The following is a 21,372-nucleotide window of genomic DNA, read 5'->3' on the forward strand; positions in this document are numbered from 1 at the left end:
GCTCTGTTGGGGAGACTAAAAGGAAAGAGGTGTTCAGCCCAGAAAGACATTTCTCAGTGGATTTCCTATGAAGTCAGTGTGTCTTGGGTATAACTTTGAAACAAATTTAAAAATTTTAAAACTGACTTACTAGCATTTGTGGATTTCAGATTGAGACCCGTGTAAAAGCAGTGTTTTATTCTGTGACTCAGCATATTCTTTTATAAGTGAAAGTTTCAGAATAGTTGCAGGTAACAGGATGCAATCAGATGTTTTGGTGTTTATAAGTTTCCCACTAAATTGTTCTTATACCCCTCTAACCGGTTGACAGGTTTTGGTAACTACAGATGTGATGGGAATAGGAGAAAATAAAGTATGGATAAAAATGGGTCCAGGCATCGGGAAGCTATGGTTTCTCAAGTAGCTGCTTTAGTCATTAAAGCCTAAATGTCCTTTCACTTAATCACATGTCTCAATTTCTGAAGTAGCATTTTGATTCATCCCTCTTGTTAGGTGTGCTGATAGGATCGTCCCTTCAAAACGACAGACCCAAGGGCCAGGTTTTGGGCAGGGAGGCTCTTGCCTACCAGACCTGTGGAGACATCCCCCTGTCCCCTCCACTGCCTTGCGGGGTAGGGTGTAGCAACATCAGACTAGACATCAGGACAGTAAATCCCAGGGTTTGCTTAAGGGGTAGTATGGTGATAACTCAGTTGGTTTACACTTCTATAGAAGCCCATGTAATCTAAAATAAAACTGCCTATATCAAGTCAAATTATTGAAGCCATGATGTTTAGTGTCCGATAATGAGGGTTAATTACCCAGTAATGTCCTTTTGGTGACAAGGTGGTAATACATCTCCAACGGGACTTTAATCAGGGGCCAGTGACCTTCTGCATGGTTGACTCCCATCAAATTCCCGTGGTTCTTGGATTCTGAATTCTTTGTGCTAAACACCCTGCATGATATACTACTTTCCCCAACACACACAGACACAATGGTTATCCACCATTTATGCAATTATCTAGTTCCACATCACATTTATCGGGGCAGAAGTGAGTCGGTCCTGTTCTCAGAAAGGCTGTTCCGACATGGCCTTGAGTTGAACTGCTTTGGAGTTTGCGTGAAGCTGGACATGCTAGTGGGAGGATTTGGGCTGAGAAGCGTGCGTTTGCTTCTGCTGCTGCTTGATCTTTGTTAACTGAGAGACCCTGAGCCGCTCCACTGACCTCCTAGTCACCTCGTGCCACTACTGTCTTGGGAACGCTCAGCTATGAAGGATGCCTGCCTCACGCTGGTGAGGGGCAGTCTCACCTTGAGAGTGTTATCTTCGGTTTTAAAGACAAATCCAGCACAGAGCAGTCCGTTTTTTCTTGGCCAGGGTTGGGATGTCTGCCTCAGACCAGATGAGCTGAGGACAAGGTGGGGTGTCTCACAAAGAATAGGCTTCAGTGACAGTCACACATCCACTCGGTGTCCTCTGTAGGGAAGAAGCGGGGGGAGGGTCAAGGACAGTTGGAGCCCCTCTCAGGCTGAAAAGACCAGAAGGCAGCTTTGGCCACTTGAGGGGCCAAGGGCCTCAGCTCTGCAAAAACACAAAGGTCTTGGGTGCTTCAGGGTCAGCGCTGGTACAGCCAAAGGATGCCAGCCTTGTGCAGGTCCTTCCACAGGGTGGCTTCCAGGGACAGATCATGGTTCGCGTAGAATATCAGTGGCTTCTTTATTCGTTCGAAATAGTGGTCAGAAAATTTCTGGTAGTTGCTTGTGATGAATCCATAGGCACTAACCTGGACGAGGACAGTCACTGAGTTAGCATTTACTGCGCTTCCACTATGTGTAAAGTGACGCGAATGTAGAAGCCACGTCCCCCCATAGCTGCCTTGTGTTGTGTGAAGGTGAGGATCAACGGTTCTCGCCCACATTTTAACACCCTGAACTGTGCTCTTTCTACACATTTTCTCACTCAGCCTTACAACCATCTTGGGTAGATATTGTCCCCATTTTACAAATGGGGAAACAGGCTTAGAAAGGTAACCAGACATGTGTCCCCCGTCACAAACTAGTAAGTAGCTGGGCTGGATTTTGAACTCGGGTCTGTGACACCAAAGCTGTGATCATCACTGTGCTCAAGATAGAGGCAAAAAGCCCCTTACCTCCTATTCTAGTGGTGACTGCAGACAAGAAGACTCCTGTTTAAAACGGGGAAAAGGTGACCAGAGTCTAGTGGTGCCTGGCCTCAGTTCTTGCGCTGGCTTCAGTGTGGGTCACTGCCTTTTCTTGAAAACCACTTCTCAACCTCTGTCTCTGCGCACGTCATGTGGGCACCACCCCATTGAGAATGTCTCATACAGTGATTTCAGAGATTCCTTGTGTGGTTGGCTGCCCACCTTAGTTCTAGAATGTCTTCACAAAAAGATGTCTCTGCCCACTTTGGTTAAGATTTTGCTTTCACAAGAGCAGTTGGATAAAATGTGCCTTAAATACCATATGGAGCAGCTGCCCTGGGGCAGAGGGGGTGAAAGAAGCCAGCCCAGGGGAAGGTGGCTGTGATTGGGAACTCAAGGCTGGCACAGGGGACTGTCCTATAAGGGACCCTGAAGACCACTTCTGCCATCCCGTTCCCGAGACCAAGATCACTCCTGCAGCTGGGGCATCCTTCCGCCACAGGATAGAGGCCCAGAGTGCCAGATCTGGGCTAGCAGGCCTCTCATGTAGGGGATATCATGGATCGAATTAGGTTCCATTCAAACCTACTTTGCTGCTGTGGGCTCCTGAGAGGGAAGACCTCTTACCTGGTCACAGGTATGCAGTGCTGTCAGCAACATGAGGGCTCCAGTACTAGGCATGTATAGGTCTCTGAATTTTGTGTTAATCCACTTGGATTTCAGAAACCTGGAATCAAAAAGAGCCATCAAAACTCAGGCCTTCGGGTCCTGCCGGTCCTGCACACCAGCTAGCTTGATGGTTGCGCCATTACACCAATTTGGTTGGAAAACTGCAAAAATGTCCTGCCCCTCTACCCCAACCCACCCCCAAATGAACTATACACAAAAATGTTTGGTTGAGATAACAAAGAGGAACAGGTCCTCCCAAAGGACCGCAGGTGAGAGCCTTCCCCTTCCTCCCACTCTCTAGAAGCCTGAATCCAGTCTAACTCACCTTTCCTCTCTACAACACCCTCCTGCACCATAGTGTCTAGGGCAAAGGTGGCCTAGTTAATTAGCCGGATATCTAAGCTTCTACCTCCAGACTTTGGCCAAGCAGGAGCCACGTATGAGGACAGAGCACACAGGTCCTGTGACTGGAGGCACCGGTGAGGTGATGAGGGGGGTGGGGTTTGAGATCTGCAGGCAGGTGTTCCCCAGGCTCCTCCCATGGTCTCCTGTGTTTGAGCTGTGATCAGGCCCGCAAGTGATGACAACTCGGCCTCTAGCAGTCCCAATACACCCCCACATCTATGGTCCCCCCATGCCTGACCTAAGGCTTTCTGAGCTTTCCTAGTAAGAAAACCTGATGAGTTCCCTCTCCATTTCCCATCTACCTTGACCGATAGAACACCACCTCCATCAAGGTATAATACTCAAAGTAGTAAGTGAGGCAGTATAAGTGCTTGCGGCGTCCTCGTACATGGCCCCCCTGTGGGTTTAGTCCTTGGGGGGATAAAGCCGGTGCTGCCGGTGGGTGTGGAGCCAGGGGCGGGGGTGAAGCAGTTCTTCCCAGCACCACCCCTGCCCCCACCTACCTCTCTGTCAGGTAGCTGATGAAGTCTGGATGGAGTAGCTTGAATTTGCTGGCAGAGGCTTCTGGTCCAAAATAGGTCTGAGGCCTAGGACCCACGATAGAAGTGGACAGAGGGGCCGGTGCCGTCTTACGGCCCGTTGGGGAATGAGGAGAGGGGAAGGGCGCTGGGACGGTGGCGGCGTGTGGACCGGTAGGGGCGGGGCTGGACGTAGTAGCGGGAAAAGGGGGTGTAGAAGGTGGCGGGCAGCACCGTCGGGACCACGTGCGGCTTCCCGCCCACCAGGACCTCCAAGGGCGGGGTGTACGTGAGAGAGGAGGGGGGTGTGAACAGAGCGGGAGGGGTCGGGTAGCAGCAGTGGACCGGGTGGTGGGGAGGGGGTGGGAGGAGAGGGAAGTAGAGAGACTCAGAGGGGGCGCTCTCTTGGTTCTCGGAAGGGCAGGGTAAGCACTGGTTTTGGGGGAGTGGTGAGGTGGGAGGCTGGAAGAAGGGGGGCTCCTTCAGGAAGTGGGGCACGTAGGGGGCGATGTAGGGCGGGATGCGCCGAATGGGCCCGATGTAGGAGGCCGAGGGTGCAGGGCTGTAGGATGGAAACAGAGCGCTGGGCACGGGGGGAGTTTGGGAAGAGTTTCGAGAGAGAGATTTTAAGCCAGATTGGGAGGGAGATTTGGAGGCGGGTGGAGTGATGTTTTGGGCAGACCCTCGAGGCTGGACATGAGGGCTAGGGTTCAGGGAGGAAGACCGGGAAGAGGGCTGTGAGGCATTTGGGGTGGCAGGGTGAGAGGGGAGACGGGAGGAAGACCCCCGGGTGGAGGACGGGGAAGGGGCTGAGCCACCGGCGCTGGCGTAGGGCTGCTGGTTGATGTGGTTGGATCGGGATTGAGAGGGGGACTGGGAGGGGGAAGGATTAGGGGTGTGGGAGGGGGAGCTCATTGGTGTTGGGGAGGCTTATGTCTGCTCGATGTCTTTGAGCCAGCCCCCCCAGAGCCAGTCCTGCCCCGCGTCACATAGCCCACCCTCATGACCAGCTGCAGCATTGTGAGCTCTTGCAACGGATTGTTAGGTAATCACGAGGGGGGTGGGGCACAGGGCAGGGCTGGTGGAGCCCCCCAAGGAGGCCTCAGCAGCTGCTCTTTCATGGTGGGTGAGATGTCCTGGAGCCACCGAGATGGGAGGCTGGTCATTGTCACGGGGGTGGCACAGATTTCTAAGGACCTGACTCAGGGACAAGAAATTGTCTCAGCACAACAGGGAGGAGGTTTAGATGAGGACAGGACATGGTTCAAAAGAGCTGGACATAGGCCTGCTGCCCAGGAAGGTGGGGGAGAAAAGACAGAGGGCCCTTTGTTCCCACTTCGCCGGACACTGGACTCACGTCGCCTGCTCTCCCATTTCATGGGCAGTCTTGGGAGGGTGCCCGCCAAGAGGAATGGAATGGATACTGGCCCCCACTCTTGGTTTCCAGACACAATGTGCTGGACAGGTCCTGCGGCTGCCACTGGCTGGGTGGCTGGGTTGTTTGTGGGGACAGCAGCCCGAAGCTGAGGGGCCAGGCCTGCCTGCTCAGGAAGGACCCCTCGAACCTACAGCCCACCTTGTCAGGAGGGTCCCTGGGGACCAGCAGCGTTACCTAGGCTTTCCTGGGGGTAGGAAAAGAGCTTAATCTTCTAATGCTCTGTTGAACTCGGGGGTTTTCTTGCCGCCTTCACCCACCTTTCCCATCTGACAGTGGACCCTGGGAGCATTACCATGCCCTGCCCCCTGCCTGGCTGCTCACCTGTCCCCTTTATCGGGGCCCTCAGGGACAGGCACACCTAGAATGGCCGATCTTAGCATCATGTAGTCGCGGATGTCTGAGGGGATGAAGATATAGCGCAGGTCCTGTCGGAGGGACAGAGAAACAGCCGCAGTGGGAACGAGACCACGTCAAGATCCTGCTCAGAGTGGACCGCTCTCCGCCCAGTCTGTCTGCCCTGACGGGAGCATTTCCCTCTTATGCCTGTAATTCCCACTTTCAGGTACCCTGCTGGTTTCAGTACTCAAATCCTTCGATACTCTTCCCTTCAAGAAGTGATGCTTAATTGCCATCCCCTTGAGTGTGGGCTGGACTTAGTGACTAATGAACAAAATTTTTCTAACGCGTAGGAAAAAGTGGAAGTAAGGAAGGGTATGTGACCTTGGAAAGTGGGTCATAAAAGGCACTGGAGCTTCCTTGCTCTCTGGGATCGCTCACCCTGGGGGAGCAAGGGCTGTGAGGGAGCCATCTGAGCTCCGGCCAGAGGCAGGCCTGAGGACTGCAGCCCCTGCCCGTCCTGCCCGCGACGGCTGGGGGACCCTGAGGAGACCCCGCTGAGCCGCTCCTGAGTTCCTGACCCGTGAAAACTGTGAGATAATCGGTGTGTGTTGCTTGAAGCTACTAGGTTTGGGGGTAGTTGGTCATATGCGGTTACAGATGATGCCTACAGGTTCTGTGGCTACACCAGAAGTGGAGCTGTCCCGTGGTGTTCTGTCACGAGCTGAAAGAGGCCTCGGTGCACAGACACTGTGGCTAGGACACCCCTGAATTCCCTGGTCAGAGGAGGAAGCATCTAGAAACTCAAACCAGTCCTACTGAGCATCCCAGAACCCTTATCCTGGGACCTCCCCGCTGCATGTGGTAACCAGCCCGCTGTAGAAGCGAAGCACTGTGTTACAACAACCAGCTGTGGTTGAAAGAAACTGGAAGCGGCAGACAGATTCAGATTCCAGTTCTCCTGCTCCGAAGCTGCGGCTCTGGGCGTGTTTTCCTCGATTGCTCAGCTGAGCCTCAGCTTCCTGCATGGTCTGCTGTGAGCCCTCAGGAGGGCACACATCATTCTTCTAGTGGGCAGCGTGAGAGATGGAAACAACCCTGCACTGCGGTCAGAGGGGCCTGGATTTTGATGATTCTGGCTGGGTGGTGGCCTTGGACACACCGCCCTCTGGAAAGGGGCTGCTGTGATGCCTGTATCCGGTGCTGGGAAGGAGGGAGGCACTCAGTAAATACTGTGTGTAGCCTGAGCTCTGGGTGCGGGGGAGTCTGGATTTGAATCCAGCCCCACCGCTGCTTTACTGACTGAAGGGGCCCTGAGCCTTAGTCTCCTCACCAGTAAGAGAGGGCTGGCGTGGCCTCTGTAAGTGCCTGGCATTCCATAAGCTTTCAGTCAATACTCATTCGTGTTCCACCCCAGAGTTGTCCTGAGCCACCTGAAACCACAGGGCGCCCCTGCCCAGATCCGCCCCTTCAGTGGCTCCATTGCGTGGGCCCAAGACCCTGGCACAGCCTCTCTATGCACTGGGCTGGGGCTTGGGAACCCTGTGGCCCACCCCTCAGACGCGGGTTGGGAAACAATGGCACCGACTGTCAGTGGCAGCCTCACCTGTCCCTGCGGCACAGAGGTGAAGCCCAGGTTTGAGTAGGAGATGAGGGAGTTCTTCATTGTGTTTACAGTGAAACCGTAGAAGGAGGTCTTGGTGCCCACGTCCTTCTCAAAGCCTTTGATCACAGCACCATTGAGTCTGGTCCAAACAGAGGCCCATCAGCCTGCTTGTGGCTACACGATGCTGCGTGTTTACTTCCATCCCCAGGGGGCCTCACCTGTCCCTGTTCCATCCCCAGGGTTCTGTCACTCCCTCTGCCCACAGCAGCCCCAGTGCCCGGTCACTGGCCCCATCCCCACAACTCGGGACCTGAAGGGATGCCTTGTGAAGTGGACAAAGCTGACCCTGGCAGCTCCTTCCTCCTGGGTCCCCTTAGCCGACCACACCCTCGCTTATCTTCAGGGCCTGTTTCCGTAATGCCTTTGTCCGCGCCTGTCTGCGCATTACAACTGCTGAGCTGCCTGAGGCCACTGCTGCCTTGGCCCATGCCCTCACCTATGATGCTCCCCCCCCCCCACCCCGCCCCGGGGGCTGGCTGGGGACCAGCTCTCCACCCAGCTCCTCTCCTGCTTCCTCCCTGGCCCCTGCCCCACATACCTGAACACGTAGTCATGGGCATTGATGTTCTGACCCTGGCGGGAACCATTCAGAATGCCTCCGTTACCCACCACGGCACACCGGATGCAGCCCGGAAGCAGCTCCCTGGAGACGGCAAACAGCCTGGTGCTCTCAGAGCCATTCAGGAGGCTCAGGGTGGAGGCGATGGCTGTGGGTGTGGGACAGGGTGGGGCACCACGAGGGGTCACATGGGTCATTGGGGCCTTCCCAAGACTTCCTGGCTGCCCACCTGCCCGAGGCCTGACACCAGCCCCTCTCCAGAGGCACAGAGGGTGGAGGACAGTGAAATGCCAGTGGGAAGAGGGTGGTGGGGCAGGGGGTTTGGCTGTGCCCTCAATCATCTCAAGAACTCATACCAGTCCTCCCAGGACCGTGTGTATTCCCAAAGAAAATAATCGGAGGCATGGTGGGGCGGGGGGCAGATTTAACGCAGAGGGGGCTCTGGGTGGTTTCCCACAGAAGCAACCACCCGCAGGCTGTTTGAGGCCCCACAGCCGCTGTCCTCGGCCACCTTTGGGCACTGGCATCTTTCACACCAGGGAAGCCCCAGGATGGTGAGAGCCACTTGCAGGGGCAGCCAGGCCCCTCGCCTGGGAGGAAGAGGCAGGGGGTCCACATCTTGGTGCTGTGAGGGAGGAGAGGCCCATTCTGCACCAAGGCCAAAAGCAGGAACAATGGACTAGTTGAAGCCAGAGGGCTGCAGGCTACCTTGGCCGGAGAGCCCCTGCCAGCCGTAGGGGGCTTTGTGCCGGCTCAGGCTGTCCCAGAGCTCCTGGGTGAAGAGGTTCCCTGACAGCAGCACTGGAATGGAGAGATCAAACAGATCCCGGAAGTGAGGGTGCCGTTGAATGGCGAGATAAAGTGGGTGTCGACAGGGCAGGTTCTGTGGGTGAGAAGAGAAGAGGGCTGTTTCTGGGGGTTGGGGTGGGTAGGAGCCACCAGGGGGCTGGAAGGCAAGTGCCGCCCTTCTCCCTCTAGACTTGGGCAACCCCCCGATCTGCAGGCCCAGGTGACCTGTAGTGCAGCAGCCCAGTGGGGCTGGGAGCTTTCTGGATTTACCCTGCCCAGCCCTTCTCCTGGATGCTACATCTGGGGCCTGATGGCCTCCTACAACTTCACCTCACACTAGGGGGGAACTTTGAGGCATTTTCCCACAAATGGATAAGACCTGCCTGCCCTGTAGTGGAGGAGGAGGTCCAGCCTGGGCTTAGGAGTCCGTCAGCCTGGATCCAAATCCTAGCTCTGGCAGTCCTTGCCGTAGGATTCACGTGGAACAGGCTGCTGGGAAGACTTATGACATGTTTCTGCCAGTCGGTGCCTATACTGAATTGAAGAGTGTCCCCTCCCCCAATTCATGTCTGCCCAGAACCTCAGAATGTGACCTTATTTGGAAATAGGGTCTTTGCAGGTGTAATTAGTAAGATGAGGTCATACTGTATTAAGGTGGGCCCTAAATTCAGTGACCGGTATCCTCATAAGAAGGCATGTGCTGATGGGGGCAGAGATTGAGTGATGCACCTACAAGCCAAGAAACACCTGGCGCCTCCAGACGCCGGAAGAGGCCAGGAGGGGTTCTTCCCTAGAGCCTTCAGAGGGAGGCTGGCCCTGCTGACACCTTGATTTCAGACATCTGCCCTCTAGAACTGTGAGAGAATCCATTTCTCTTGTTTTAAGCCACCCAATTTGTGGTAATTTGTTCCAGCTGCCATAGAAAGCCCTCGAGGGCCTCTGCACACAGCGACCTTGAAGGAGGGCAGTGTACCAAAAAGGCCTCAGCTCCATCTGCCTGCAGCCCCCATGTCAGAATCCCGAACAGCCTCGGCTTGGGTGAAGCTGTTCTTCCCACTGAAGGGGGCTCTTTGTTAAGCCGTTGGTTTGATCAAAGGACAATGCAGGAAAGAGCTGTACAGTCATTTCTGCTCTTATGTGACATATGAGTGCCTAAAAACCATTATGCAGAATTGTGCAACCAAAACCACAGGGCTTTGGGGAAAAGGGATTAGCAGCGCGACACTCAAAAACTTGATCAGTGATGCATAAAATAAGAACGTGGGGGGCTTCCCTGGTGGCGCAGTGGTTGAGAGTCTGCCTGCCAATGCAGGGGACACAGGTTCGTGCCCCGGTCTGGGAGAATCCCACATGCCGCGGAGCGGCTGGGCCCGTGAGCCATGGCCGCTGGGCCTGCGCGTCCGGAGCCTGTGCTCCGCGGCGGGAGGGGCCACAGCAGTGAGAGGCCCACGTACCGCAAAAAAAAAAAAAAAAAAAGAACGTGGGTAAGATAGAAGCAGTTTTACATACATTCGCTGGTTAAGGAATAATATATAAGTACTACTAAGAATATGGCACTTGACCTTGGAGAAGACTTGACATTTGCTTGTGGATGTGGGTGTCGGAAGGGTGGCAGCTTGGGAGCTTCCGTGAAGTGGTGGAAAGCTGGTTATAGCGTATGCGATGAAGCGGATGGCTATCTGAAGTGTGTGTGTGTGCCTTTTGTGTATTCCTACATGGCTCCCTTTGGTTGAGTGTGGTTTTCCGCATCTACCAGTGTTCTTGCTGACAGAATCACTGAAAACACACACGGAATTTGGATTATGCTCATATTGTTTACTAATATAGCAAATACTTATGGAACAAATTCATGTTTTCAAAGCCAGCATTATGCCGAACTGACAGCGCTAATTTCACTACTATTCGGTTTATCATAGGGATGTTTTCCAGGGCCTTCTCTATGAGGCTCCAAGAGAAAAATCTTCAGGTCTCTGTATCTGGAAAGGCTGCACTTTCCTTGGGCAGCTGGCTTGCTTTTTACCTCATGGACAGGGTGGCAAACTTTCCTTCTTTGCCGTGGCCACTAGGAAGCTAAGAGCCGGATATATAGCCCATCTCTTACACCCTGTGGCACATTTTTCATGCACTTATCTGACGTTGTCTAATTTTCCTCCCTTTATTTTTCCTTTACCTGCTTCTTCATTTTATTCTTTTTTTTTTTTTTTTTGCCATGTCATATGTATCCGAAAGCCACCTCAAATCCTTTTTTTAAATGAGGTGGGGAAATATGTCAATTAGCACCAAGCAGCTCAAGGTGAAAAGGACTTTAGGAAAAGTAAAGGTGACCTGACCAAGCACTTATAAGACCCTCGACGCCTCTCTTCAGCCCGCTGGCCAAGTGTCCACCCGGCCTCTGTTATCAGGAAGGGGTCCCCATCACCTGCCCAGGGCTGCCTACTCTGTCTCTGACCGCTCAGCGGTCACTAAGTCTTGCATGGGGTGAAATCTTGCTCCCTGAGGCTTCAGTTAACAATTTCCAGTCTCTGGGGCATTAAAAACAACTCTTAAACCCGAATCAAGCCAGAATTACACAGTCATCACCCCTCCCAACCACAGCACGCAGAGGGGGTGAGGCCGTATTGCTCAGTGGTTCAGAGCCAGGCTCTGGGGTCGAATGAGAAGCTCGAACCCCTGTACCACCTCTTCTCCATGAGTGACCTTAGCCTTTCTGCGCCTCATTTTACTCATCTGTAAAACTGCCTCACAGGCTTGCAATGAGGCTTAAATGAGAGAACTCACGTAAAACGCTTGAGACGGCCTTTCAGGCCACAGTCAGCGTGATCTGTTATAGAGCAGGGCCCGGAAGTGCTCAAAACCGTCTTCCCAGGGCTTGGTGTTTACTTCATGGTGAGCAGTTTAAATGTGACTTTTACAGTAAAAAGACATTTTGAGGAGTAGAATGTAAAGGTCACAGGACTTTTAAAGACAAATCAAGACTTCCCAGAACTTTTCAGCTGGCTACACCCCAAGGAGTAAATATGGAGTCACCCTTCTCTGCTGTTAGGGTTCAGGGAACCTCCGTGGTCAGGTCTGAGGAGCCCTGACTGGCTGGCTGCTCAGTTCTCTGCTTCCTTTGGGGGAATGGCGGGGCGGGGCGGGGGGGGGGGTGGTTCCAGAGTGCTCCCACCAGCAGGCTCCTGAGAATGTTCTCATTTGTGCTTCTCTTTCCCCTTTTCCCCCGAATGCTAACTTGAGAATGTGAGAAACCGCCCCAGGGTAGCTGGCCCCAGTACCTTTCTCGTCGTAGAATTCGATGCCTTGGGTCCAAAGAAAGCTTGAGACGATGTGATGTTCCTGGGGGAGAAGGCAGAAGTAAAGCAGGGATCTCACCTGCCCCTGGAACCTGCTGTCTGGCTCTGTTAGCTCTGGGGGCTGGCATTCCATCAGGGTCTGATTGTTTTCTCTGTGCTCCGATTCTTGCCCATCCCTCTCTCTTTGGGCAGACAAAATACTGTCCTATTATTATGTTCTACCCAGAAACCAAGAAATAAAGAAGCCCCTTGGCAAGCGGCTGAAATGTGGAGTGTATAGGAACAGTGAGGTGGTGGTGAAGAGATGAAAAGATAAAACAGGAAAGATTGCCAGCCCCCTGGGATTGTGACCATCTGAGGGGTCTCCAAAAAGGCCTTTCTCCAAAAGGCCCCAGAAACAGGTGTTAGATCCCAGGTGCCTTGGGCCCCCTTCACCTGGTGAAGGGCATGGGTCTGAAGCCTGACTCCGTGGATTTGTATCCCAGGATCTCTGGAAGCTACTGAACTTCTCGGAACCTCAGTCTTTGTCTGTTCAGCTGGGGTAATCATACAAGTGTGAAGATAATCACATTGAGACAGGCTGGGACCTGGGGGCCTTTGCTGCAGTGCTTGCACGTGGACAAACGACCCCTCGAGCCACAGAATGCAAAGAAACTTATAAGGGACTAAAAATAGCTGGGTGCGTGTGCAACTGGGGCAAATTATGAACAACAAGATACAAAAAGACCAAAACCTCAGCACAAGCAGGGTGTCGAGCAAAAGCAGGATACTGCACAGGTACCCTGCACAGGTAGTACCACCAAGGGGGTGGGCACCTAAGCACCCCCTCTGGCCCAACGCCTGGACCCATTCCTACTGTCACCCAGTATAAGGAACCAACTCGCCCCCCCCCCCCCCCCCCCCCCAGGGAGCAAGCAAGGGAACCTGTTACTTGTTTTCGCTTCCCCCTACTGCAGCAGGGGCCCCAGTAAAGCCTTGCCTGAACTGTTGGGAGGTGCAAACACAGAATTTATGTTACCTTACATAAAAAGCCTGCCTTCAGGTTTGTGAAAGACCATGGAGGAGCAGGCCAGGAAAAGCAGGGTGATCCCTTCCCCCACCTGTCCCTTGTGCCCCAGAGGGGCCACCCACATAATCCTGTAGTTCGTCTGTGAGGAACTGGGACTGCGGTGCTCAGCCTAGGTGGCCTTCGAGAATCCTAGGGAGCTTTTGCTCCCTCCCCAGTGATTCTAACACGCAACCAGGCTTGGAACCTGATGGAGGAACTGCTGAATTGGTGGAATAGAGACAGAAGGGACAGAGTTGTGGGGCGGGGCTGGGGAGCCCCCCAATCCAATTTTGCTGCTCTGAATTGCCCCAGCCTCAGGGAGGCCTGCTCCTCTCTCCAGAGCACCCCTTACGCTCACAGACTTCCCCCAGCCCCTCCCACTCCGGAATCCATGGGCATTTACACACCAGCCTGGGAGCTGGGAAGGAGTGGGGAAGGGGCCAGCCCAGCTCACCCGCACCCCTATGGAAAATTTAACCAGCCCGAGGAGAAAGGAGGTCGATGTTGTGCAGTTTTTCATAAAACTAAATTTATTCAACTTAGATCATATTCTTAGGAATTCTTCGCCCTAAAATAGCCTTTTCTTTTACAAAATAATGTTCACGGTAGATGGTAACTGGCAGGTAACTGGCGTCCTGTAGTATCCTCACCCCCTCCTCCAGAAAAAAACAAGTCTAGAAATCCAAGCCCAGGAACTACTGATTCAGATTCTTCTGTGAGTAAATTCCTGAACCGATTCCACTGTCTAACCTGCAAGGAGAGCCCCGTCTCAGGTGTGGTAGGCCTGGTCCCAGGGCCTTGCTTCCCTGGACTCTCCACTGTAGCCAGCCAGGTAGGTCCGTTTTTGGTCCCCAGTTGGGGAGGTCACACAGCCTGCTGTCCCCGCCCAGATTCCCATCCCACCTGCCACCCTGCTTACCCACCTCCTACCGAGACTGAGTCTGGACCTGGCCCCTGGGGTTTAATTACAGCACAGACATCACCAAAACAACAAGGATATGGACAGGTTCTTGGGTTGTACTAGATTTTTGAAAGATGAAAGATCTTTAAAAAAAGCTTTGTTGAGGTGTGATGGATGTTCAGCAAACCTCATGTTTTGAGTGGTATTAGTTACTTTCAACAGATGTTCAAGTGTGTTTCAAAACATCCTTACATAAAACTGACAAGGATCCCCTTTCTTAATACCCTCAATATTCTCAGTCCTCCTTATGCAATTTCTGACTCCAGGGAGATGAAGTAACTTCAGGTATTGCCTGTTAGAGCACCTTTTGTTCTAAAGGGACCGGACTCATCATCAGTGGCAAGGGTGTTTCATATTGTTTGGAAATTTGGGTGGCTTCTGACCTTGTTTCCTGATAGCAGACACTAATTTTGATTTCATTTCCTTATTCCTGGAGCAAGGTTTAGTAAGGACTGTGCCGGTGGGAAAGCGCTGGGAAGGGAAAGACACGCCCCGCAGGCCTCAGAAATCCAGGCTCTGGGCACAGCTTGGCCCACCTTCCAGAAGTAAAGCTAAATCCTTTTGAGGCTTCTTCAGTAACTGGAACCATCACCTAGCAAAGGCAGGCTCTCAGATTTCTCCTCCTGGGGCACAAATGAAAGAAAGGTGCCCAGGGTCGGCGAAAGGGAGCGGAGCGCAGGAGGAGGCTCAGGGACGGGAACTTGGATGGAGCCCAGGATCGGCCCCAGTTCGCCGATCGCGCCCGATTGCGCCCAGACGGTGCTTATCAAAATAAACGGAGCAGAGAGCGGGGAGTTAAGGGAGCCCGGCGCGGGGAGGGCGGGGACCACAGCTAGAGGGAGAGGCGACCCGCCGCAGCCCGGCCGAGGAGCCCGGCCAAGTTGGAACCGGGAGACTTGGATTCCTGCTCCCAAGGAGAGCTTGAAAAAAACGTGACGTTAGCGAGGGACAATGGGTGGCAAAAACGGGGCTGTTTTTTAAAGATTCAGGTGTCCTAGCCAAATCTGGACAATAGAAAGGGTTTCTTCTCAGGGCCGGAGGGAAGTAAGCGTAAGGTTGTCGGGAGCGGATCGCCGGTGCGCAAGGGGCGAAGCTCCTCTCCGACCCCGGCGGAGGCTGTGGGGCCCCGGCAGCACGCCGGGGTGGAGGCTCTGGGGACAAAGGGCCGCAGCCCGAGTGCCCGCGGCAAGCCACCCCGGAGGGCGGCCCAGCCCTGAGCTGGGCGCCCCGCGCGTCCCCTGCGCCCTCCAGACAGGTACCGCGCGGCAGCCCCTACCTGGCTCCGGTCAGGGGCCCCGGGTATGACTCCACCGCCGAGGAGTACAGGGCGACGAGGATCCCCGAGCAGACAACCGCGAACAGGAGCAGCAGCCAGAAGACAGGGACGCGCGGGAGCCCCATGCAGCCCCGGCCCGCGGGCGCCCCGTCGGCCGCAGTCCCGGGCGGAGGGGAGAGGCCCGGGTGGGCCGGGCCGGACTCCTGGACTCGGCCTCCCGGCCCCTGGGGCCCCTCCCCGCCTATCCCCGTTCTGCCCGTGCCGCACCCTCGGGGCCTGCGCCACGGGTCCCGGGGGCGGGGTGTGGGGGGGGAGAATGTAGCGCAGGCGCCGGAACTGCCCTCGCCCCGCCGGCGCCCAGCCCGGGGACACCGCGCGAGCCGTGGTTGGGCAGGGCGCTTCCCGGTACCTTCAAGGGCGGGCGTGCGAGGTCCGGGAGCTGCGGGGCGCGGGGAGACGCCGCCACCTGCCGCGTGGGCTGCGCACTGCGCCCCGACGACCCCCGAGGCCCATGGGAGGGGCGGCGAGGATGGAGGAGCCAACGCTGACAGCCCAGACCCTGGGTAGAGCTGGAGGGGGTGAGGTAGGGGGCCTGCCCGGTTGGGATGGGTGGGGGAGCTGAGGCTGTTCATCCTCCTCATTTGGTGACTGGCTGGGGCCCTCAATCGAACTGCCTTCCTGTTACAAACCGAGGCCAACCTGGAGATCTCAGCAGTCCATTGACACCTGAAGGGTGTAGCAGGGGATCCGGTGTCAGCAGGAAGGGCTGGGGAAGCTCGGGCACTAGTGCTCTGGAAGCAGAGCCCTTCCAGGGAGTGAACAGTAGGTGACACAGTGTATTCTCCAGTGGGCCACGTCCTGGCCTCAGAAACCTGTGAAATACCCCAGACTCCCCCCCTCCCGCCCCGCCCAACTATCAGAGCCTGCAATGACAGGGACCTTGTCCGTTTCTACCGGCTTTCTGCTCTCCCCTGTTCTTCACGTATGGGAGCAGGTCTGGGTGCAGCAACAGGTATCTGTCCAACTGCAGAGCTTCCCAGAAAGCTTCCTGGAGCCTCTGCTCGTGGGCAGGAATGGGTCTTTCAGGCTCAGTTCTCACAATTTAAAAAAATGCACCTTGCCACCCTGCTGATGGACACTACTTAGAATTGATGGTTTCGAGTCTTTTCCTTTAATCTTTATGGTTTTCAATCGCCAAAATCCCTGCCCTTGTTACTTATCCCATGATCAGCACCTTCTCCCATTTCTTCAGTGATTGATAAAACATCAAACATCTCTCTAAGCCCCCCAACTGCAAACCTATCCCTCTCTCTCGTGACAGCCTCACCTACTTCATGAAGAAGGGGAATCACTGTTGCATACATACGAATGAGTCACCTACATACAAACAACTTCTGTTCGGAGAGTGTGTTCTAAGTCCAGTTTGTTTCGTAAGTCCAACGAAGTTAGCCTAGGTACCCAACTAACACAATCAGCTATATAGTACTGTACTGTAATAGGTTTATAATACTTTTCACACAAATAATACATAAAAAACAAACAAAAAATAAAACATTTTTAATCTTACAGTACAGTACCTTGAAAAGTACAGTAGTACCAGCTACATCACCGCTGCTTTTACACTTGCTTCCGGACATCCTGGGCTTGAAATAAAGATACTGTACTACTGTACTCTATACAGCACTGTACAGTAAAGTACACAAAAGCACAACCACTTGTAGAGGATGCACGCACGTGACAATGTACGCCAGACACATAAACTAACTTACGTGATTGGACACGCAAACGCATGTTCGCATCTTTGAAAGTTTGCAACTTGACGGTTTGTATGTAATGTCTTCAACTTTCCATCTTCAAACCTACAAACTTGGCCCCCACCACAGTCCAGCTTCCACCTGCCTGGACTCCAGCCTCAAGTTGGCGAGGGCTCTCCTCCTGTGTCGGGTTGACCCTCCACCATCTGTGTTAAGGATTTGGATCCACCTCCAGTGCCTAAAAAGCAGTACCCCGCTCAGACCAGAGTCTCCTATCCACCATGTGGGGTTCTCCTTCCTGTCTGCAGCTTGCAGTCTCTCCACCCCTCCTCTGTCTCCCAACAGATCAGCCCTCTCCCCGAAGCTTTCTTTCTTATCCAGCCAGGACCCGGGGAGTCATAATCTAAAAGCTACTCTCTCATGGTAACCCAGATTCTCTTGTCTTCCTGGCTTTCCGCCCAGCAGAACTCCAACCTGGATTCACACTCTGATCTGCCTGTGCAGTGTCCCCTCCCCCATGCTGCCTACTCCCCGGCCTGGCTGACAGCTGCTAGCCAGTGTCTTATTCCAGAGTGGAGTGGTGCACATCGTGCATCAGCTGGGCTCCCCACACCAGCCATTTCCTTGTCCTTGTCCAGCTTCCATCCTGCTCAATGGTGATTCCAGAGCGTCACCTCTTTCCTCAAGCCTCCTCTTCTCCCTGCCATACCTCTGAGAGAGGAGCTTCAACTTCCCATGCCCTCAACTACAAAGTCACCTCTGGCCAGAACTGTGAAGGGTCTGGGGTTTACCCTATGTTCAGGCTAACAGGTCAGCCTGCTACAGTTTTATGGACACTGGCAGAAGAAACGAGACTACAGGGTCAGAGACAAAGGACATGACTACTCATGACACAGCAAGCAACATAGACTTCATGAGAAGTCTTGCCCCTCCTTGCCCCTCAGACCCCACAAGGGTGAGGAAGAGGGACCTAGGAGGTGCCACACAACGGGTTTGCTGCACACTCAATGGGTCTGCAGCACAGCTGAGGAACCCTGAACGAGGAAAAACAGAATCTTCTACAGTGGGCTGCAAGCAAACCTGCCCTTGCCCTAGAGGGAGGCATTAAAAATTATGCTGGGGGGCTTCCCTGGTGGCGCAGTGGTTGAGAGTCCGCCTGCCGATGCAGGGGACACGGGTTCGTGCCCCGGTCCGGGAAGATCCCACATGCCGCGGAGCAGCTAGGCCCGGGAGCCATGGCCGCTGAGCCTGCGCGTCCGGAGCCTGTGCTCCGCAACGGGAGAGGCCGCAACAGTGAGAGGCTCGCGTACCGCAAAAAAAAAAAAAAAAAATTATGCTGGAAGTAAGAAAATCTGCCCTCTAGTCCAGGTGGGGGGCATTATCTGTATCTTCCAAGACCGGTTGCTGTCTACTAACGTTCTTGAAAGAGTCTAGGACAATAGGCAGTTAGAGCCTCTGCTATCACGTGCAACATATGCCCCACCCATCGGGCCTCCCAACGTACTCATACCCACGCATCTTCACCTGCATCCCTGCAGGCTCTCCTCCAGGGAAAGCCGGCCTCCCTGCTGTGTGCTCCCGCCTCTTCTGGTCTTGCTTTTGCAGCCATCTCCTCCCTATCTACAGGGTCCTTATCCTGGCCTTTGAACATGCCCCCAAATATCTCATCCTGAAAAGCAAAGCAAAGCAAAACAAAGTCAAACAAAACCTCTGTTGAGCTGACCCTCTTAGCTACCCTTTCCTTTTCATCCTTGTCCTTGGTGGGAAGTCCATGCTGTCACCATTTCTTTCTGAATCTGGTTTCTTTACCTACTTCACCACTGAAACTGTCCCCAGTGAGGCTACCAGGGCCTTCATCATTCCCAGTGGGACAATGGAGCAGACATTTTGCAGTTCTAGTCTTGCTGTGTCTGCCTCTGCCTCTGAATTTGAAAAAAAAAAAAAAAAGAGTCCGCCTCAGGGCTACTTTTAGGCTTTGTTAAATCCAACATCCAGCCACTCCCACGAGGTGGTTCCTGCTTCCTGCCTTTTTCCAATGTGAGTTATGCTTTCTTGTGTGGACCTGAAACAAGCAGACGGACAGATATTTCTCCAGCAAAAATGATTTTATCTGACCTACTGTATAGCACAGGGAACTATACTCAATATCTTGCAGTAACCGATAATGGAAAAGAATCTGAAAAAGAATGTATATATAGATATCAATATGTACAATATATAACTGAATCACTTTGCTGTACACCTGAACCTAACACAACATTGTAAATCAACTACACTTCAATTTAAAAAAAAAATTGGAATCAGCAGAGAATTGGAATTCAGGGTCTGCAACTATGGACCATGTGCAAGTCCCCCAGGGCAAGGGAAGGAGATGGCTTTTATAGAGGGGAAAAGGGAGTTGGGAGGGCTACTCCATGGCTTTTTCATTGGCTGAGTCCTTGCCAGGAAGGAAGAGGAGTCTTTCTTCTTCCTGTTGGGTTCTGCAGCCCTCACAGGGCATGAGAGCTACCCTCTTCCATCTCCCGGCTCTATTTAATTGAAGTTTCTGTTTATTAATTTTTTACGCCTGCTTCTTTGCTTGTCTCATATATTTTTGTTGGAAACTGGACATTTTAGATAATATATTGTAGCAACTCGGTGCTGGTTCCCACCCCCACCTCCTGGCCCCAGGCTTATTGTTACTTGCTTGTTTGTTCAGTGACTGGCTGGCTTATTTTAGTGACGCCTCCACCCTCACTCCCCTGAAGTGTTAAAGCTCTGTTGTCGCTCTGCAGGAGTGTGCAGTTCAGGGTCTGTCGACAGTCACCCTGGGACTGCACTGACTGGCTAGACTCTCTTCCCCTCTTTCCCTGACCACACCCAGCTGTCAAGATCCATTAATTGACAGGTGTTGATCTATCGCTTACAAAAATGCCCTGGGACATAAACTGGTCTACAGGCTCAGGCTCCTTTGAAGGAGTAGCTCCTGAGGTTGGTGTCTGCTGTTTCCCTCCCTGGTTCTCTCCTGCAAACTAGCTGGCTTACACTTTAGCCTGTATCTTCATGGACTCTACCAATCTCCTCCCAGTTGCCTTTCACCACAACCTCCTTTTTTGAGAGCATCCTTAGGCTTGAACTTCTTCACTCTCTGTTGCAAATGAAGTCAGTTCCTTTGGGAAGAGATTAGACCTGTCTGTTTTATAGTCTGCTTCTATCCCTAGGCAAAATCTCTGAGCCTGGACTCCAGCTGGGGGTGGGGACAGTGATGTGTTTCTCTCTGCCTGATACCCCTGTTTAGGAGTTGACCATGTGGCAGAAGAGAGGCAGTAGCCTCAGGTCTTCTCTGCTTGCCTCTCCTGGCATGGAACCACCACTTTATAGCCGGGGCAGGGATGACCAAGGGCCCAGTATCCTCAGTGACACAATGCCCGAGGTGGAGCCCCCATTCCATGACTGGGGGCTGAGCAGAAGGGAGTCCCACCTCTGGGTCACACTTGCCCAGAACTTAGCATCAGCAACAGGTAGCTGGGGCGGGATGAGAAATGCTGATGTATTGCTCCTCCCAGAAAGCAAGCCCTCTGACCAGGAACTGATGGGAGAGGGAGCCCTGTGCGCTTGGCTGTGACAATCTAGAGTGGAGTTTTTGTCTCCACTGGGCTGGGAGTAGGGAAAGAGGACGCAATTTTGGCTCAAAGACTCTTATCAACTTTTAGTAGATTTCCTTGAATAGATGTTTCTTCATTTGCTGTATATCCTTAAGACCGTTTCCAGATACTTCAAATGATCATCTTTTTATACTTTTCACCAGTTTCACTGCATAGTGGGTCTGTAGAGTTCCTTCGGCTGTCATGCTGGAAGTTTATCCCCTGCAATTGCTTTTCTGTTGATACGTTATCTTACAATTCTATTGTTTGAGTCAGGGAAATTTGAATACAAACTGGATATTTGGTGAATCTAAGGAACTGTTAAATTTTTTAGGTGTGATAACATTATTTTAAAGAGTTCTTACCTCTTAGTAATACATACTGAAATATCTACAGATGAAACAATATGATGCATGGGATTTGCTTAAAATAATCAAGTGTGGGCTATAAGTGGGGAGGGGATGGGGACTACAGATGAAACAAGATTGGCTATGAGTTTATGTTATGTTGTATTAGTACTTATAGTAATTATTATTAATATGAGCTGCATAGTAGGAGTTCATAACACTATTCTTTCTACTTTTGTATATGTTTGAAATTTTCCATAATAAAAAGTTAATTTTTTTCTTTTGTCTACATGTGAAATATACCTCATTAGATATCTTAGAAATATGTCATCAATTGAATTAAAATCTTGAGCATATATACATACGTTTCACCTAAGATTAAGTTTTACAGAACCGAGAGATCAAACTTCAAGTACTCTAGGTTCTGAAAGAATTTTTATAAGCATCTCTGTAAAAAAAATTTTTTTTACTAAAATCAATTATTTTTCAGTATCTGAAATGGCATGAATTTAAGCAAGTTCCTAATCAAAATTTATCAGATGTTCTAGT

At 52.6% G+C, this 21,372-nt stretch overlaps 1 protein-coding gene across 3 annotated transcripts; it reads right to left on the bottom strand.

The window, feature by feature from the left end:
* Window positions 1-976: 976 nt before the first annotated feature.
* On the bottom strand, window positions 977-15,443 carry LOC113606477 (alpha-N-acetylgalactosaminide alpha-2,6-sialyltransferase 2-like). 3 transcript variants are annotated; one of them, XM_027080790.1, is made up of 9 exons: window positions 15,100-15,443; window positions 11,797-11,857; window positions 8,444-8,618; window positions 7,715-7,883; window positions 7,117-7,255; window positions 5,496-5,599; window positions 3,722-3,805; window positions 2,772-2,871; window positions 977-1,459 (listed from the first exon to the last, which is right to left on the bottom strand). In XM_027080790.1, the coding sequence occupies exons 1-9, from the start codon at window positions 15,222-15,224 to the stop codon at window positions 1,412-1,414; spliced, it is 1,005 nt and encodes a 334-aa protein (XP_026936591.1). In that variant the 5' UTR covers window positions 15,225-15,443; the 3' UTR covers window positions 977-1,411. The 3 variants fall into 3 exon arrangements, with proteins under 3 accessions (XP_026936591.1, XP_026936590.1, XP_026936589.1); XM_027080789.1 differs by having other exon boundaries at window positions 977-1,766; XM_027080788.1 differs by lacking the exons at window positions 977-1,459; window positions 2,772-2,871 and having other exon boundaries at window positions 3,728-4,298; window positions 15,100-15,408.
* Between the last annotated feature and the right edge of the window lie 5,929 nt (window positions 15,444-21,372).

Source organism: Aethalodelphis obliquidens, unplaced genomic scaffold, assembly GCF_003676395.1.
Source record: "Aethalodelphis obliquidens isolate GAN/ISIS:26980383/991018 unplaced genomic scaffold, ASM367639v1 scaffold44, whole genome shotgun sequence".
NCBI classification, from domain to species: Eukaryota; Metazoa; Chordata; class Mammalia; order Artiodactyla; family Delphinidae; genus Aethalodelphis; species Aethalodelphis obliquidens.

Excerpts from the sequence above, each read along its gene's own strand:
- LOC113606477 (XM_027080788.1), bottom strand. The coding sequence starts at position 15,224 with ATGGGGCTCCCGCGCGTCCCTGTCTTCTGGCTGCTGCTCCTGTTCGCG. Across the intron at positions 11,858-15,099 it reads GGGCCCCTGACCGGAGCCAG|GAACATCACATCGTCTCAAG; the intron begins GTAGGGGCTGCC and ends CTTCTCCCCCAG. Across the intron at positions 8,619-11,796 it reads CGAATTCTACGACGAGAAAG|AACCTGCCCTGTCGACACCC; the intron begins GTACTGGGGCCA and ends TCTCACCCACAG.